Source organism: Doryrhamphus excisus, chromosome 17, assembly GCF_030265055.1.
Source record: "Doryrhamphus excisus isolate RoL2022-K1 chromosome 17, RoL_Dexc_1.0, whole genome shotgun sequence".
NCBI lineage: Eukaryota > Metazoa > Chordata > Actinopteri > Syngnathiformes > Syngnathidae > Doryrhamphus > Doryrhamphus excisus.
Genome location: NC_080482.1, coordinates 3,029,704 through 3,050,066, shown reverse-complemented (window position 1 = coordinate 3,050,066; position 20,363 = coordinate 3,029,704). Strand labels below are relative to the sequence as shown.

Below are 20,363 nucleotides of genomic sequence, written 5' to 3'. Positions count from 1 at the left end.
AATCGCCATTTTCTTTCCTTCATGGCAACTACACTATGACTCCATCAAATGCCATCCAAACCATGCCTTAGCAATTAGATATCAACAAAACAGGGAAATCATTCTTACCAGATGCTCATATTGTACCTTTTGTACCTTTTTTTCAACTTGAACAAACATATCTTTCTTCTGAGTTGTCAGCACTCTTGTTTAAGAATGATGAGTGTATTAGTTCAAGTAGTTTATTATAACAAGCGTGAAAATGGCAGGCATTTTAACAATTACCTAGAAAAACAAGTATGCGCGACAGGTCGGTTGTCTTTTGGCCGCCTGTTTTAAAATAACTAATTACAAGTAATTGAGTCAAGGTCACCGCTGTCAGTTACTCTCACTCCAGCCACTCCCTTGTTTTTCAAGTGATGACTTTGGTGCTCCAACACATGAATGCATGCACACACACACCGTGATTATGAAGGTGTATTAAGGCTGGACAAAATACTAAGTTGACTTTGCCCAAAAGAGTCGACACTGGTAGAATAAAATAAAAATAAATATATTATTTCCTAGACTTTAGTCAATTTTATAAACATAAATGAAACATTAATGGGGCTGCGCGGTGACAGAGTGGTTAGCAGCTAGGAGACCACGGTTCAATTCCACCCTCGGCCATCTCTGTGTGGAGTTTGCATGTTCTCCCCGTGCATGCGTGGGTTTTCTCCGGGTACTCCGGTTTCCTCCCACATTCCAAAAACATGCTAGGTTAATTAGCAACTCCAAATTGTCCATAGGTATGAATGAGAGTGTGAATGGTTGTTTGTCTATATGTGCCCTGTGATTGGCTGGCCACCAGTCCAGGGTGTACCCCGCCTCTCGCCCGAAGACAGCTGGGATAGGCTCCAGCACCCCCCACGACCCTCGTGAGGAAAAAGCGGTAGAAAATGAATGAATGAATGAATGAAACATGAATGGGTGGCACGGCAGTCGAGTGGTTAGCGCACAGGCCTCACAGCTAAAAGAACCTAGTTCAATTCCACCCTCGGCCATCTCTATGTGGAGTTTCCCACAGGTCTCCTCGTGCATGCGTGGGTTTTCTCCGGTTTCCTCCCACATTCCAAAAACATGCTAGGTTAATTAGCGACTCCAAATTGTGCATAGGTATGAATGTGAGTGTGAATGGTTGTTTGTCTATATGTGCCCTGTGATTGGCTGGCGACCAGTCCGGGGTGTATCCCGCCTCTCGCCCGAAGACAGCTGGGATAGGCTACAGCACCCCCCGCGACCCTCGTGAGGAAAAGCAGTAGAAAATGAATGAATGAATGAAACATGAATGGGTGGCACGGCGGTCGAGTGGTTAGCGCACAGGGCTCACAGCTAAAAGAACCTAGTTCAATTCCACCCTCGGCCATCTCTATGTGGAGTTTCCCACAGGTCTCCTCGTGCATGCGTGGGTTTTCTCCGGTTTCCTCCCACATTCCAAAAACATGCTAGGTTAATTAGCGACTCCAAATTGTCTATAGGTATGAATGAGAGTGTGAACGGTTGTTTGTCTATATGTGCCCTGTGATTGGCTGGCCACCAGTCCAGGGTGTACCCCGCCTCTCGCCCGAAGACAGCTGGGATAGGCTCCAGCACCCCCCACGACCCTCGTGAGGAAAAGCAGTAGAAAATGAATGAATGAATGAATGGATGAAACATGAATGAATGTTTTTTTCATCAGCCTGATGCAAATATGAAATCAATTTCATATGCAACAAGAACATGTGGTCAAAGGAAGAGCAATAATAATCCAATAACATCCAGTATTTAAATCATTTCTGAATGAATTACATGGAGTCGCAGGTCAACAACCGCGGATGCACTGACTGCTCCCCGTGAGGATAAATCTCAAACAGTCCAGGCATACAGTTTATCCAGACTAAAGGACAAGAAAGCTTCATCAGCTCGGTGCCTCCAGTGAGGGGTGGTGGTGTGACAGAAATGAAGACCTAGTTGTGTCACTTTCTAACAGTTCAGCCCTCTTTTCCTCTCTGGCACTCTCATCTAGTCAAACATCCCACCCGACCTCCCATTCGGGTTCTATTCTCTTAAACAGGGGATGGTAGTACGCATGTGACCAGTATAGGGTACGTCACTTTAAAAAAAAGTTCAGTGATACCTTGGTTAAGGTCTGCCCCGGTTAGCACATTTTTTTGGTTAACAACCAAAGGTTTTGCTAAAATGTTGCATTGGCTTTTTTAGCTTCCATAATACCATCCGGTTTGTTGACGCCACCATCTTGGATAACGTGTACAAGATGCAATATTGTATGTGATCGTTCAATGCGCATTGGTGTGTTTTGTTTAGTTTGCTAACTTTGGGTAAAAAATTAAAACTTGTAAGCTAAGAAAGACTATTTGACACTAAAATAAATTGTATGCAAGTTGTATGGCTTTGGCTTCATTGTGTACAATGTAAGTCAATAGGATTTATTATGGAAAGCCATAGGATGCAGTATATGTGGATACTTATCTGCATAAACATATTCATTCGTTGACGCCACCATCTTGGATCACGTGTACTAGACGCAATCTCACGCTACTTGGTCAAAAAAGGCGATGGACAATGGTGAAGGATCTCCGAATTTTAAGGCGGCTGTGCTACACACATACAGTACATGCGTGCAAACACAGCATCGCATGTAACGTGTAACACTCAGTGGCGTATCCAGGGTGACATGGCTGTTTCATTTTACATCCATAACACTCATTTCTGCTTCCAACAACAAAATATAAGCATGACAACTTTCTGTAGCATATTCACGGCATTCGCAGTCAAACATGGCACACGTCACTTCACATAAGGCATCATCGCCAGCACACGTCATGGCCCCCAGTGTTTGTTTTTCTTCTTCTATATAAATTTTAATTATATATATATATATATAAATTTTAATATATTTATTTCTACATTTTTGAAAACTACGAGTGCAGCAGAATAATGTCTTTATTTTCTGTTATTTTGTTATTTATGGTTCTGTGGATTTTTTTGTTGAGTAAATGATGTTAAATGTTGAGTTGTCTATTAATTTGTCATTTATAGTTTTTGCATAATTTTCTGCATGTTAAACTATAATTATTATCTGGAAAATGTGGTTTGTGTTATTTTGGGGTGTCTGGATTTGCATTACTTTGTATGGGAAAATTTGCTTTGATTAGAGTTTGTTTTGGTTTGAGCCAGATCTTCTGGACTTCTGACCTTAACCAAGGTGCCACTGTATATTATTATTATAGTTATACAGTAACTATATTAGTTATACTTACTAGTTACTTTCCCCAAAATTATTGTATTTAGTAGAGGGTTACTCCTTTATAAATGTATTTTGTTATCAGGGATTGGGATTTATTTTAGTGGTTTGTTCCATGAAATTAGAATTACAACAAATGTGGATAAACACTGGGACACAATGTACACTTCACACATATTTTCTTGATTTTTACACCAAGTAGTGTATGTACTTCCATCCTAAACATGCCTGTTTGAACTCAGTAGACTACTTTTGAATTGTTGCATCTAATTCTCTTGGTCTGGTGGACCATGACAGGAGACTGCCCGCTGGCTTTTCATTGCTTTAATGGCAAATAGTGGACTAATGTATGGACACCATAGGCTGTTTTTTTTTGCAATTTCATTCCAATCTGTGAAAGTCTAAGCTGCTCAGGTACCCTAAATCCCCTTTTGTATCTGACAAAAAAGCCGAGTACTAGAGTCAGGTATTGTCCTCATTTTGTACCGCAGCTGCTCTTTATTTGAACGGATCTCCCCAGCGTTCTAAAAATATCGGGTGAACAGGGCCATAGACATGGTGATGAAACTGCTTCTTTGACACCGTCCCACCGCAATCCATCTTTCCACCGCCTGCCATCCAGCATATGTATACTGTTGGCTCCCCCACACACACACAACAACCCTCATCGCCTCTAAACCCACTCCCTCACCGGTCCCCAGTTGCTAGTTCAGACACCACCCCGCACACACAAACTGACCCCCCCCCCCGGCTAGTGTCCTAGTCTCCGGGTCTGGGGTTTCAAAAGCAGTGGAGTTATCAATCAACAAGACAGTCCTGTCACATACTGAAACATACTGCATGCCTACATTTATATGGGGGGGGGGATACATATTGATCCAATGGTGATTTTGGAAGATTACCCCTTTTCAAATACATGGCCAGTTGATAATTAGCATGGTTGGTAACCTTTATGAGAGAGAGCCAACATATCAACATAAAATACAGAAAGAAATCAAGACTACGGAATAAATAATAATTAAAGGTAGGTTACTTTGTTATTGTGACTTGAGATCCTACATTGCTCAGATGGTCCTGAAGTTTACCTATGCACACTGTGATGTGAGACTCTTCACTTTAAATTCATTTACAACCCATACTTAATGTTTTTTTTTTCAGTATTTTTGTTGGTCTCTTTCAAAACAAATGTAAAAAAAAAAAAATCATGGTCTTTGTAAGGGTGCCATATCTTCTTTTTCTTTTCCTCATTTTATCCTCCACCCTCTGTCTCTTCTTACATAGCATTCTTACACTTTACCCACATTTGTTTCATTCAAAATCGCCTAACCGACTCAATGCCCTCGTCGTAATTAAGCTGCACCCTCTTGGTTATATGATGGTTAATTAATGAAGAGATAAAGCCTGTCTGCAGAATTGTCAGTGAAAAGATGACACTGTGTTCTACAGGTTTAAAGACACTCAACCTGGTGATCGATCTCCACCCACAACGGATGCACGTCGGTGTGTGCTTGAGGGGTGTAAAGAGGTCTAAAGATCTGGTACCAGAAGTAGATACTTAAGGGCGAAGTTAAAACTGATGATTCCAAGACTGCTTGTTTCGATGATGTACACAGCGTGTCTTGTTTAGTTTGCTAACTTTGGGTAAAAAAATGTAAACTTGCAAGCTAGGAAAGACTATTTGAAACTAAAATAAATTGTATGCAAGTTGTATGGCTTTGGCTTCATTATTTACAATGTAAGTCAGTAGGATTTATTATGGAAAGCCATGGGATGCAGTATATATGGATACTTATCTGCATAAACATATTCATACAGACACGCTTTGGAGTTTCCTAGTATTAATTTTATTTTAAATGTGAGAATGTGATCAAATCTCCCTTGCGAAACTACATTATACTGTACATTAATTGGAATAGCAAAATAATGTATTGGGCCATCTTACATACCAAAAGTAAAGCCTCAGGAAATATACAGAGATTAAAATGTATATGGTCATCCGATTCTGATGTGTTCTAGCTGGACCATAAAAACCATTGACATTTGGTCACTAATATATGAGAACCAAAGAGGCAGATCAGGTACCTACCTTGTCATATTTGAAGCGACAGCCTGAAAAAGGACGTCTGTTTCTATTCTTGGGCCTTGATTGACAGATTAAAGGATGTTTAGCATCTACTTTTGGATTGTCAGGTGGCTAGGAGTTGGATTTAACTCTTATAATAAACACTTGTGTGCGTCACGCTTCTCCATTTTGTTGCATTCCGCTGCTTTAGTTTCAGGTTCAGTCTGTACAGTACAGATATTTAAATATATATCATCACTTTCTCAATAGTATTTAAAACTAACTCCTTATTTCTAAAATCACAAATACTTAAACTTGCTGATATAGTTAATTTCCAAACAGCTAAAATAATGCATAAGGCTAAAAATGACCAATTAGCTAAAAATGTCATCCAATACTTCTCTACAAGAGAGGAGAAATATGATCTCAGGGAAGAAGTACATTTGAAACACTTATATGCTAGGACTACGTTAAAAAGCCATAGCATTTCAGTATGTGGAATCAAACTATGGAATGGATTGAGTAAGGAAATCAAACAATGCACAACGATGTGCCAATTCAAGAAACAATACAAGCAGTTGATGTTTGCTAAATACAAGGATGAAGAGTCTTGAACCAGTCATGATGTGCTATATATATCACTATATTGACACTTACTATGGTACACATTATGTCATTGGATGCTCATATCACCTCGTACTTTGGTACGAGGTACATTATTAAAAAAAAAAAAAATAAATAAACTTAAACTGTATTATGGAAAGCAGGAAGTGAACAAATGTAACAGTTACTGATTGTAAAAGTACCAAATGGAGAGGTAGGATTTAATAAACTTTGCTTCTTCCTACTCCTTTTGGACATGTGGAACTGTGAACTGATTATGGGATGCACTCAATTGTAATCTGATGCATGTTCAAATGAAATAAAACCATTACCATTACGATAAAACAGGGGGGCGTGAAAACATTTCTGAAAAGACCCAGGTAAGGTTGGACAGAAAGAGTAGAGAAATAGAGAAAGTCAGGTGGGCATGAGGGCATTGAACGTTTTATTTGACTTGCTATATTGACGTGGGGGAGATGTTGTGTATCTACGTGGATTTAAAATGTCATTCTTCAAACTTTGCTCACGGTAAAGAAGTGTAAATAAACTGCAAACGTTACCTTTCTTTACGTTGGCCAATTCCATGTTTTCCAAGCAGGTGGGTGCTGAGGTGTTTCTTCATCACGAAGGCCCATCTTTAATAAACATAGAAAACAAATACATTCATTGGCATGAAGCAATTGCAATATGTTTGAATTTCTTAGCATAGCTGAAGTGAATTAATCAAATCAATTACAAAGTTTACAAAAGTGCACATAAGCATACTTCCAGAAGCATGCATAGTTGCATACAGAAGTATAAAATCCCGGGGGTGCCAGTAGGTCCACAGCAACCACCGTGTTATGACTTTGTGGAGTTTATTGTGTCTCCTAAACAGCACATGAAAACATAATGAAGGGAGGACAGGACTAACTACTCAGACATCCGAGCTGCTTCCACCGTGTTTTTCATCCCCTGGCCTTTTCATTTAGCACCCATCACTTCCAATTATTGTGCAACACAGAGACAATGACCACATCTGAGAACTGAGGATGGAGCTCCATGAAAGAGGCCAAGGGAGGGACGGTCATGTGGTTGGCACTGTCACTAAGAAAAACACTGGTCCTCCTGTACAGCGTCCGTTCCGATTCTTTTCACTTCTCCTTATCCCAACTTCGATAGTTATATTATTTTATTTTCTCCCCCTGGTGAGTCGCTGTGTTTCACTATTAACTTTTGGAGTCAGTCTATCATGCAGCAAGAGCATAATTATTGCAGAATTTGCATTTTCCATGTCTGATTGAACTTATCAACAACATTTGGAGACACACAGAGAGCCCCCCCCCCAACAAGGGCCGTATTCATGGACCTTGAGGCAAATGCTACCTAACACGGCCATATTAATATTCAAACACTTGCCAGTGTTTTGCCTCATTATAATCACTCTACATTTACTCAATCCATTTCTAACTCCATCCATCTGGGACGCTGCCTTTAGTCAAACTGGGTGACAGTTACTGGGAGTGACTGGATCTGAATTTTATACCCCAAAAAGGGGGGGGGGGGGGGGGGGGGGGCTGACAAACTCAAAAACATTTAGAATACATCAGCAGTTAAAAGATTCAGAAAGCAAACAACTTAATTAATATATTTTGGGTCAGGTGCTGGTGAGAAAAATGTAAAAGTAAAAGCAAGGCCTTGAGACCACTTCACGCACGCTTGCTTAAGTCATCGTGTTGAGAAGTGTGTGGGGGGGGGGGGGAAGCTCACGAGCATCTCCGTTAATTATGTATTACAGCTGTCCTTCATAAACCTAATTACAGAGTGCTGAAAGGCAATACGGGGAATTTACATATGTGCATGAAAGACAAGTCATATGCAAAATATGATTTTAATTAGCAGTCTTTGATATAGAGTGGTGCAAATCAAACTGGCATGTTGTGAGATCTCATCTTTGCCTTTTTCCACTAAATAAATCCCAGAATAGCACACAAGGAAGACATGGTAAATGCCCTGTGGATGATCTTTGCACAAGCTAGACAGAGACACACACGGTATGAAAACACAACACAATAAGTACTCTGTATAAAAACAAAATAAAAATCATAAGTTTCAATTAATATTCATTCATTCTCTACTGCTTTTCCTCACGAGGGTTGCATGGGGTGCTGGAGCCTATCCCAGCTGTCTTCGGGCGCCAGCCAATCACAGGGCACATATAGACAAACAACCATTCACACTCACATTCATACCTATGGACAATTTGGAGTCGCTAATTAACCTAGCATGTTTTTGGAATGTGGGAGGAAACCGGAGTACCCGGAGAAAACCCACACATGCACGGGGAGAACATGCAAACTCCACACAGAGATGGCCGAGGGTGGAATTGAACCCTGGTCTCCTAGCTGTGAGGTCTGCGCGCTAACCACTCAAACACCGTGCCGCCCTCAATTAATATTTTGTTTGTTTTTGTTTAGAACACTTTCTGATATTTGGGGCGGCACAGCGATCGAGTGGTTTCTGCACAGACCTCATAGCTAGGAGACCAGGGTTCAATTCCACCCTCGGCCATCTCTGTGTGAAGTTTGTATGTTCTCCCCGTGCATGTGTGGGTTTTCTCCGGGTACTCCGGTTTCCTCCCACATTCCAAAAACATGCTAGGTTAATTGGCGACTCCAAATTGTCCATAGGTATGAATGTGAGTGTGAATGGTTGTTTGTCTATATGTGCCGTGTGATTGGGTAGCGACCAGTCCAGGGTGCACTTTGCGCCTCTCGCCCCAAAACAGCTGGGATAGGCTCCAGCGACCCTTGTGAGGAAAAAGCAGTAGAAAACGAATGAATGAATGAACTTTCTGATATTGGCGACACACCGGTCGCATATAAATATTGATAAAGATGCTAATCAATCATGTCCCTGTACACAATTTGTCATTCATACTAGGTATATGCTGCACACAACCATATAAAACTTATAATACTCATATCCCCGCTTTAAGAGTGTGTATTTGTTGCCATGCGGGTCAAGGCCTCAGCTTGTTGTCCGGCTGCCTTGGGCTGCATCATCAACCTGAACCATCAGCCTTGATGGTTATTGTAACAAAGGGATACTTTAACATGCCATTCATTCGTATCAATCCTCTCCCACCCCCCATGAAATGAGCTAATAAGGCTGTGCCTCTGCCCTCCAGGGAGGCTCATAATATCCATCGCAGATATGAAAAGAGAAAGACAGAGGCTGTGGTGTTTCACGTTCGACTCTCCCTTCAGACTAATCGCAGCGCCACAGCTCGTTAGGTCCGTGACGTGCCGGAGCTTTACCGATAAGCAGGGGAGACACGGCTCAATTACCCACATTTACAATCTTTCTCTCTCTTTTCCCTCCCACCGGCTGACGATGAAGAGATAACGTGTCAATTTTTGATACAAACAACTTCATTTGACTAATGGTGTTCCTCGATAGGCCTATCTACGAGTCTGGAAGCGATGGAAGATCTAAGAAAAAGCCCCAAGCGGCATTTGGCTTAGACATATTGTTGTCTAACCCCAAAACCACACTCACTCCTGGGTTTTGTGCACAAAGCATGCTGGGATAGAGGTGGATCAGACATGCCTACTTTTAATGTTACTTTTAGCTAAGGAGAACATGAGGAACCAAAGCAACGTTCTGACACTTTTGCTCAGTTAACTGATATTAATCATTGATGTAAAATGGAACTGAATTAATGCACTTAACTCTCACTTTTCCATTGGTGTATACAAAAAATTCTGATAAAAGGCTCAGGCGTTCTATGCAAATAGCTAGCACCTTGAGAATACTAATGACCAACAGTCCCATTAACTATGCCAGACTTTTTTTTTTAATTCTTCAGTGGACATGTTGGAAAATCGGCCTTGTTTTTTGTGACCATTCATTCAATTCCGAACCAATCATTCTTAACCCAGTGAAGATGCTAAACCTAGAGAAGTAGAGAACGGCCCCGATGGGAGAACGAAAGTTCACAAGCACTGAGATGAAGTTCTAGCACACGTTTTGAGGTGAGGCACCAAACATACAGAGGAAAAAAAAAAATGTGAAATGGTCTGCTGGGCCCAAAAGAAATGAGCGCGTGCAGGCTCATCCACAGCCTCCTGTGCCTGTCCTAATGATGGCCTCCACCTGCTGCTTTAATGTCACAGCTGGATCGCCCTCCATCCCTCACTGACTCGGACTGCCATCAGCAGCAGGTAGCCCCCCCCCCCCCCCCATCTACACCCCGCTCCCTCACTCTCAAACGACCCTACTTTGTGTTCCTCTACTTTTATCTTTTTCTGACAGGATAACCTACACATCCAATGTATATCTATCAATGATCTTACTCTATTTAGCTTGCTATTTTACATTTACATTTGTATTTTTTTAGTACTTGTACTTTAGTATTTGACCTGTGCAGCATTATGTACAGTTACGTGTAATTGATATATTCCCTACCTCTTGATCAATTACTGATGGGAATAGAGGCTTTTTAAAAGGAATCGGTTATTTCGACTCCGCTCCCCAAAAAGAACCGACTCTTTCAGCTCCCAAACGGCTCCCCGGATTTGTTTTGTTTCTTAAAGGGGAACTACACTTTTATTGGAATTTTGCCCATCATTCAAAATCTTTATATGAAACATCAAAACATATTTCGTTCATGTTTCTGTGCATAATAACCCCAGAAAACAAGTCAATATGAGCTAGGTAACAATGCACGTCGCAATGTTTTATCGTTACATCATACATACATGTACATATTATAAAGGTTAAGCATTTCTGTTGATGTGTAGTTATGGAAAAACACGTAAACATGTAAAATAGATTGCAGTAGATTAGCCTTACGTGTACGCTAAAAGAACTACAGTGCCCATGATGCTTAGAGTGCCTTACCAGGAAGTAGGTAAGAATTAGACTATATAACACATGTTTTGATAGAAGTCAGATGCAGCGATCACGTTGTGATCTGACAAATTTGAAGTAACTTTCATCAAATGTAGATTTAGTACAGCATCTGCTTGGATATTAACACCGTGGCAGCTGTTGAACTAAAAAAAAAAACACATTCAGAGGGAACGAGCGAATGATGCTGGGAACTCTGAATGCAGGTAGGATTGCAAGGTTTATAGTGTGTGATCCTAATCCTGGCTCATGCACTGCCACTCCCATATTACGTGTACTATCATTCACAGTAGCAATGCCATACGTACATCAGTCTGATTGGTTCCTGGCTGCCCACTTCTCATGAAACAGAATATCTCGAAACAAGAAGTACGGTCATGTTGTAAACTCATGATCTTTCACCACACGAGATCTCACGCCACCCCAAGTAAGCAAAGAAAAAAAAGTATTTCCAAAAGAACTCTTCCAAGTAAACAAAAGCAAATAATGTCTGCCTTGTTTACCTTTTTTCTTCTCACATAAACCCGTCCTCTAAAAGTGGAAACACGGTAGGTAAGTCAACATGTCTCATCTGGGTAACTTTGACAGGCGAGTGAATTGACAGAAGAACAGAAACTGACACTTGGCTGACAGGAAGCCTGCAGCAATGAGACGTCAGACAGACATATAAACAGACAGGAACAAGACGACAGAGGATGAGATGTGCTGATAGACAGAGTGACTGAGAAAGCCTGGTATCTCACTGAGCTTTACGGGCTTAGTTGAAATGATGTTCTGCAAGGTTTGTGTAGTTTAGTGCGAGCGGAAGCAAAGTCAGTATCACTTTTGTAGAGGTAGCAATAATCGCATTTAGATCAAGAAACTTCTAGATACTGTATGCATCTTGCACATGTCGGAATTGTGTCAAGATTCAAGCGTCTAAACAAGAATCTATTTTTCCAAACGCGTTCTGTAATTGGACTGTTTTTATCATTGACCTACGTATGCCCCGCGCTGCTTTGGAAATTCATTCATTTTCTACCGCTTTTTCCGCACGAGGGTCGCAAGGGGTGCTGGAGCCTATCCCAGGCGGGGTACACCCTGGACTTGTGGCCAGCCAATCACAGGGCACATATAGACAAACAACCATTCACACTCACATTCATACCTATGAACAATTTGGAGTCGCTAATTAACCTAGCATGTTTTTGGAATGTGGGATGAAACCGGAGTACCCGGAGAAAACCCGCACATGCACGGGGAGAACATGCAAACTCGAAATCGAACCCTGGTCCTCCTAGCTGTGAGGTCTGCGAGCTAACCACTCGACCGCCGTTTTGGAAATTCATTCATTCATTCATTTTCTAACGCTTTTTCCTCACGAGGGTCGCAGGGGTTGCTGGAGCCTATCCCAGCTGTCTTCGGGCGAGAGGCGGGGTACACCCTGGACTGGTGGCCAGCCAATCACAGGGCACATATAGACAAACAACCATTCACACTCACATTCATACCTATGGACAATTTGGAGTGGCTAATTAACCTAGCATGTTTGTGGAATGTGGGACGAAAACCGGAGTACCCGGAGAAAACCAACGCATGCACGGGGAGAACATGCAAACTCTACACAGACATGGCCGAGGGTGAAATCGAACCCTGGTCCTCCTAGCTGTGAGGTCTGCGCGCTAACTACTCGACCGCCGCTTTGGAAATTCATTCATTCATTCATTTTCTACCGCTCTTTTGTCATGAGGGTCGCGGGGGTGCTGGAGCCTATCCCAGCTGTCTTCGGGCGAGAGGCGGCGTACAACCTGGACTGGTGGCCAGCCAATCACAGGGCACATATAGACAAACAACCATTCACACTCACGTTCATACCTATGGACAATTTGGAGTCGCCAATTAACCTAGCATGTTTTTGGAATGTGCGAGGGTGAAATCGAACCCTGGTCCTCCTAGCTGTGAGGTCTGCGCGCTAACCACTCGACCGCCGCTTTGGAAATTAATTTCAATAATAATAAAAAAAAACTACAAAAGTAATGCATGCCCATAAAACCGATCAGAAAAAATCTTGCAGACAAGCAGCATCAAATGTGAGATGATAACAGCAGCTGTCGCTGTGCTTGACGATAGCAAGAGGTGACTTTGCATCAATACCGCTCAGGCCTTTAAGAGACCCGTGTATAGAGACTTAGCAATCACGTAAGATATAGAAATACACAAACAAAACACCCAAATTGATTTTGTTCCCCTGCCCGTACCGCAGCAAAGCAAACACTTGATTTACTCCGAGATGATCTTGATGAAAACAAAAGAGACAAGCGTTTCCTTGACAAGCGATCAATGTCAAGACTGGGAATGAAAACTGACACCTCTCATTTCTGATGATGCGTTTTTTTTTGACTGTGTACCCATCTACGTGCACGTGTCCTCTAGTCGAAGAGGAGGTACATTAAAAGCTCACTTTGCTTCACCAAAGGGGTGTTTGGATCATCTGCTGAGGCAGGTGATGGGGCTTGACGGATTGATTGAGGCAAAGTTCTCATCGACGGTGGCGGCGCCCCATAGAGTTTCCAGCTTCAGTGCACACTATTCCATTAAAGGATCATTTAGAGGCAAAGCAAGTTCCACCTGCATTTATGCAGCGCACACTCTAATGTGAGATGAAACAGACATTTTCAAGCTACGGGGAAAAGGGGGGAAATGATAATGAAGAACAAAAAACCCAGTCCCTTCCCAAAAGCTTATTTCCATCTTCAAGAGAATGGCAATTGATTAAGTAATCTATTATTGATGTCATCCTTGTGATGTGCCGATGGCAGTCTCAGAGTTACAGAGCCTAAAGCTCAGAGCATTATTGTAATGTTGAATATTAGGCTACTCAGCTTCATTATATTTTCTAATTAACTGCATTAGTTTGGTACTCAGATCTTAAGTAAGAAGTGCTGAAAACGCTGAAGAAGAGAGAATAACATCGTCTTTTGTTTCGAGATGAAAGGCAAGGTGTATAATGAACACGGCGCGGACAGTTACAAAAAGTCGCTAAATTGGGCAACATCAGCGGTTAACTTTTATGAATGAAAAACCTTCATCCACGGCATGGCGAAACATAACAATAATAATAATAACAATAACAAGCAAATAATAAAAACTTAAGAAACCTGGGGGCCACTGGAGCTAGGGTCTGGGCAAGGCTGGGCCGCATCAGGTTTTCCAAAAAAAAAAAAAAAACGCATCTATTAAAAACGGAAAAATATGCAAACTTTTTCAGTGCTTTGGTTCCGATTTTCTACAATAAAAGCTAATAAAAAAGCTAATAAAACATTCCACTGTTCTCAAATATCTTAATTTTTATTTTTCTGCACAAAAAAGATGAAAAATAAATAAACAAATCAAGAATAAAGAAAATCAATCAATCATTAATAAATAAATATAATAATAATAATAAAACGGCAAATAATAAAAACTTAAGAAACCACATATAGTTGGTGGGTGGACAAATTATTTTTTTCAGATTAAAATGAACAAAGCATTATTAGAGCCCTGTAGACATGACAAAACACAACTATTTACCATTTATACTCTTTTTATTTACAACATATTGCGCAACTGCAGGGTCTTGAGACACATGCTAACTCGCAAACTAGAGAGCTAGCGACCTAAACGGTAGCTTTCAAGTTATTTCCTTTAAATTTAAATAGCCAAAAACTTACCACTTCCACATGGATAGGGAGGATAACTATTAACAGTTATTTAACCTTTAACATTAACAACTTTTATGAATGAAAAACCTTCACCCACGGCATGGCGGAACATGCGTCTTAAAGGAAATATATTGCATGCTAACTGCCTTGTGTTTCTTTAGTGTGAAAATCGCATTTTATAAAATAAAACGATTCAAAAATGCTGCTTAAGGGTTGTTAGCCCCTCTTGCTAATACAACTCCCATTCTCCTCCCCTCTTTCCTTTCCAAACTCTCAGCAGAGCAGTTAAAGGTATGACAAATACATGTGGTTTTTCCCCTCTCCATTCCGCTGTGCCGTGTTAAATCATTAAAGAGAATTCCTGCTCATTATCTCTCTAAACAAAACTTCTCTTATACCAAATAAATCACTGTTGCACAGCGCGGCTAACAGCCGTGAAGGGATAAATTACAAAGCACCTCACTGGCAGCACTGGTATTTTAAAAAAGCTAGCTGCACTATTTCTATGATGTGCAGTAATTTGTAATTCAGGTTTCCTCGGGTTTTAAGAGATCTCTCCAGGTGTAGCACACAATACAATATCAGCTGAAACCATTCAACAATATATATATTTGTGTCTTTAATAGAAAACAAAACTGATTTCATTTCAATGATTTCAATGATTCATTTGCAACCTCAAGTGAGATGTTTTGCAGACTTATATCCATGCTGAACCTGTGGCATCATTTCACCTTGCAACTAAAGTATGATTACATAATATAAGGCAGGGGTCTCAAACTCAATTTACTTGGGGGCCACTGGAGCTAGGGTCTGGGCGAGACTGGGCTGCATCAGGTTTTCCAAAAAAAAAAAAAAAAAAACGCATTTATTAAAAACAGAAAAATTAATAAACTTTGCTTTGGTTTGGATTTTCTACAAGAAAAGCTCTGATAAAACGTTCCACTGTTCTCAAATATCTTACTTTTTTATTTTTCTACACAAAATAAGATGAAAAATAAATAAACAAATCAAGAATAAATCAATCAATCAGTAATAAATAAATAAATAAATATAATAATAACAATAAAACGGCAAATAATAAAAACTTAAGAAACCACATATAGTTGGTGGGCAGAAAAATTATTTTTTTTAGATTAAAATGAACAAAGCATTATTAGAGCCCTGTAGACATGACAAAACACGACTATAGTCACATTTATACTCTTTTTATTTACAACATATTGCGCAACTGCAGGGTCTTGAGACACATGCTAACTCGCAAACTAGAGAGCTAGCGACCTAAACGGTAGCCTTCAAGTTATTTCCTTTAAACTTAAATAGCCAAAAACTTACCACTTCCACACGGATAGGGAGGATAACTACTAACAGTTATTTAACCTTTAACATGAACATTAATCAAACGTAATAATTTTTTCTGGGTACATGATACCATACAGCATCCATATCAAACTTGCGCGGGCCGCACTAACATTAAACTTTGATATCAAGGCGGGGGCCTCAAACTAGTGTCCTGCGGGCCACATTTGGCCCGCGGGCCGCGTGTCTGAGACCCCTGATATAAGGTATCTCACAAGTGAGCATATCACTCACATTTTGGCATCCATGTTAATATATGTTCTCAAAGGGACAACACCAATGTCCTCCCTAAAATAATTATTTTTTACTTCATTCATTCATTTTCTACCGCTTTTTCCTCACAAGGGTCGCGGGGGTGCTGGAGCCTATCCCAGCTGTCTTCCGGCGAGAAGCGGTGTACACCCTGGACTGGTCGCCAGCCAATTACAGGGCACATATAGACAAACAACCAGAAATTATATATATCAAACAAACTAATATGAAGCACTGCAATGATAACGAGGAGCTAAACAATCATTGCGATGTAGCAGATGCCTGCCATCCGATGTGGCTTTGATGATAATAACTAGAAAACAACAGATCCATCTATTGTTGCAGCCATTAATTAAAAAGGTAAAGACACAAGCCAAGCACCTCCTCCTTCCCCATCCTGTACTCCCATCAGGGACGCCTCCACCACCTCCCCTGGCCCCCAGTGGGCAGATTAAACTGCACTTGGGTCCATTTACAAGCTTTCCCTTCTCTATTCCTCCTGGGGATAAAAACCAACAGTAGCCCTAAGACACCCCCACTTAAAAAAGAGGGGGGAAAAAAAGACAAAACATGATTTATTCAGTCTGTATACTGTACACTCGATCTGCCTCTCCTCTGAGAACAAATTAAATGTATGAAAAAAGATGGCGGGGCGAAAAAAAAAAGCTGAAAATATATCAAAATAAATAATTAAATCACATAACTAAAAATACATTTCAAACAAATCGCTACAGTCGGGTTGAACTGTCTTTGTTCACAGCTCAAAACAAATGAAATAATACAAACTAATGTTCAGTAACGGGGATAAACAGATGATAAAGCATCAGTATGCTTTATGGGCACAAAATATTATAGATTTGATCAAAGTTACTTAATATTTGTGGATCAAAATATGATAACTGACCTCACAGGTAGGAGACCGGGGTTCAATTCCACCCTCGGCCATCTCTGTGTGGAGTTTGCATGTTCTCCCTGTGCATGCGTGGGTTTTCTGCGGGTACTCCGGTTTCGTCCCACATTCCAAAAACATGCTAGGTTAACTAATTCTAAGTTAACTAATAATAATAATAATAGGTTAAGTCCACATTGTCCATAGGTATGAATGTGAGTGTGAATGGTTGTTTGTCTATATGTGCCCTGTGATTGGCTGGCCGCCAGTCCAGGGTGTACCCCGCCTCTCGCCCGAAGACAGCTGGGATAGACTCCAGCAACCCCGAAAAGTGGGAGAAAATGAATGAATATGATAACTGTATACACCTTCTGTCAAACATGCGATAGTAGAGTCCATTTCAGAAATGGACTACTTCTTCGTACAGCATACGAACGTAAGCGAGCATCTTGGGAACTGTGATCTGCAATCAATTTTCTATGTTTAACTACGACTACACGTCAACATAAATGATTAGTTTTACAATCAGCCACCAGAATCCACATAATTTACCTTTCAAGACCAGTATTTTCTTATCATTGGAATCCATTCCTGGAGGACCATCATAGGAGAAGTAGTAGTTAAAATACTGTTGACACAATCCAGGAGGAGTCACTTTTCTTCGTACATTTGAGCGCCACAAAAAAAAGAGGCAAGGGTGAAGTAATTTATACGCACGTTAAAATGTCACCGCTCACTTATGAAGGATGTAAAGCAATGTCACGTTATGACCACTCGGTTTGCCCCAGTTAGCTACTAGCATGTAGCATCATTTTTCTAAACAAGTTACAGAGGGAAATAGTTTGGCTTGACATCAGATTAGATCCAGAGCATGGAAGGTGGGACTTCACAGAGAAATGTGAAAACATGGAGAGGATGAACGTTTGCAGGTAAACAAACTGACATTGGTACTAATCCGATATCAAATGATGGCTGACTAGACCCGGAGTATAGGAGGAGGACTCTATGTTACTCTGCAAATGCAAGATCTGTCATTTTCATTGGCTGCTTAAACTTAAACTTAACCTTCCTCTTGTGTTAGCTTTCTGGTATCATTTTATTATGTTAACGGGTCGGTTTTGACCCATGTATTAAATCAGCTATAAAATACAATAAAAACAATAAGTTACCATCAAATTTGCTTCTCATGTCTTGGTTACCTTCTTAGGCTTCCTTTCATGAAAATGTTGGTTTTAATACTTTTGGTGTGGGCATGTAGGCCTTTTTTTGTCACTATACCCCTCCATTTCAATTTACAAAAATGGTAAAATGAACCTCAAAAGAATCATATTAATAAATTGAAGGTTCTTTTGTTACATGGCTATTACTGAGAGCTATAAAACAAATCTCTTAAATCAATTAGTTTTATTTATTTTCTCATTTTAGTATTAATCACTAAAGAAACATCTATGGTGTTCAGGCGAATTTTGACCCATATATATTAATGTCAAGAAAAGGTAGAAAAGTAATTGTTTTCATCAACAGAACTTTAGTATAAACTGAAATCAAAAAGCATGACGCTTACATGATGAGAAGAGGAGCTGGTTGTCATTGTTTTGGCTAATTGTACACTTATGATTTCAGTTTTGGCCCAAAATATTGCTTTATAGTCATATTAATAAAACCGGGTCGAAACCGACTCTAACAATACAGTGGTCATAATTTCAACCAGACCATTTCAAAATTTAGTAAAAATAATTTTTTTTGTTTTCTTTTGTTGAAATAGAGTTTCCTGACAAAGTCAAAAAGCCTCGATGCAATAAACAAATGTTACGCGATTCTTTTTATGCATTAAAATGTAAAACGGGTCGGTGCCGACCCGAACACAAGAGGAGGGTTAAACTTTCCCGCGAGTTTGGTGACATGTCAACTCGAAGGTATCATAAAAAAATGTGGACTTTCAGGACATTGAGCGGTTGTAGTAAAAATGTGCGATGAACTGTTAAAGTACGATTATAACTGCTGTTCCCTCCCACTCAAATTGAACATCTCTGCACCTCTTTTGAAAAGATGCATGGACGCTCACTCACACTCACAAAGGATGTCTTTGTTTGGCTATTGCTGTTGTCTTGACACCCACCATCTGCCTCCCCAGTAACAGAGGAGAGTGAAAAGTGGGTTTTCTCAGGATTGTGTCCCCTATGCACACTTTTTTTTTTAGTCAAACAAGTGTGTGGGCCTCCTATCCATTGCTGATTGTATGTTGAATCAGACATAAAAACACTTTCACTATATGCGTTACATGCGTTACATTAACGCCCAGTTTGGACTTTTAGGAAAAACAATCAGACTATGTACATATATTTATACTGTTTATTCTGTATATTTTGTATTTTTCATTCTTTTTTAATAGATGTGTCTGCACCTACTTCACCAAAACAAATTCCTATTATGTGTTTGATCATACCTGGCAATAAACCATTTTCTGATTCTGATTCTGATTCTGAAAAAGGAATGGAACGGTATGGGGTTTATCAATAAGCCGTGATAAAATTGCAGACGATTAACCGTTTCAAAATTCAATTAACGCAGTTAAAGCAGTCAACATGTTTTGTGTCTGAGATTCCAGTGTTCAATCAAAAGTTGTTAGCCAACTGCGGATGCCCAAGTGGGTTGCGTTAAAGCCATTTTTTCCATAGACAAACTGAACACGGGTCAAAGTGCAGGCATATTTTCACATTTTAACACCGTGATAATACTTTTCAATACTTGTCACAATTGTATACCATTGTATAGAATGGTCACAGCTTTGAGCTCGACTCCCCGACAAAAACAAATTGGTATGTTCCCTGAACATCAAGAAGAAAACCAGCAATCTCTCATTGAGTCACGCACACTTAAAACCCACGCACACATAGCCGTTTCTGCGTACATGAGTGGCTCTGCGCGCCTGATGGTGGGGTTGAGGACATAAGATGAAATACAGAAAACAAGCACTCAAAGAGTAAATGAATAAATAAATAAATAAGTAAATAAAGTATGGTATGCAGATGAGGGTGACGAAGCCTCCGTCTCAGCCCATCCTACAATGTACCCACCATTCATCACTTGCACATGCAAAGCGCCGTCTACGGTCCTTAGCATATTCGCATATTGTTCGCATTATAATGAAGGCTTGCATGCAAATCAAGACGACCTTTTCCTTTTGGCTTCCCCCCCCCCCTCACGTTTTTACAACGTTACATTAAGAGGTAGGGTGTGGAGAGTAGTGGCTGTAATAGCTATTACAGCGACAGGCTGAGTATGTGACGTTGTGATCTAAACTCAGGGACACGGTAATTAGGCTAATCTATTACCAGACGGTAGCTGTCAGAGATCTTTATGGCA

At 40.4% G+C, this 20,363-nt stretch overlaps 1 protein-coding gene across 1 annotated transcript in view; it reads right to left on the bottom strand.

Moving 5' to 3' along the window:
• znf407 (zinc finger protein 407) overlaps positions 1 to 20,363 on the bottom strand; it is a 148,760-nt gene that overhangs the window by 78,896 nt on the left and 49,501 nt on the right. The window contains exon 5 of the mRNA XM_058053005.1: positions 6,488 to 6,562. Within this exon, the coding sequence (XP_057908988.1) occupies positions 6,488 to 6,562 (75 nt within the window). The remainder of the gene's footprint in view (positions 1 to 6,487; positions 6,563 to 20,363) is intronic.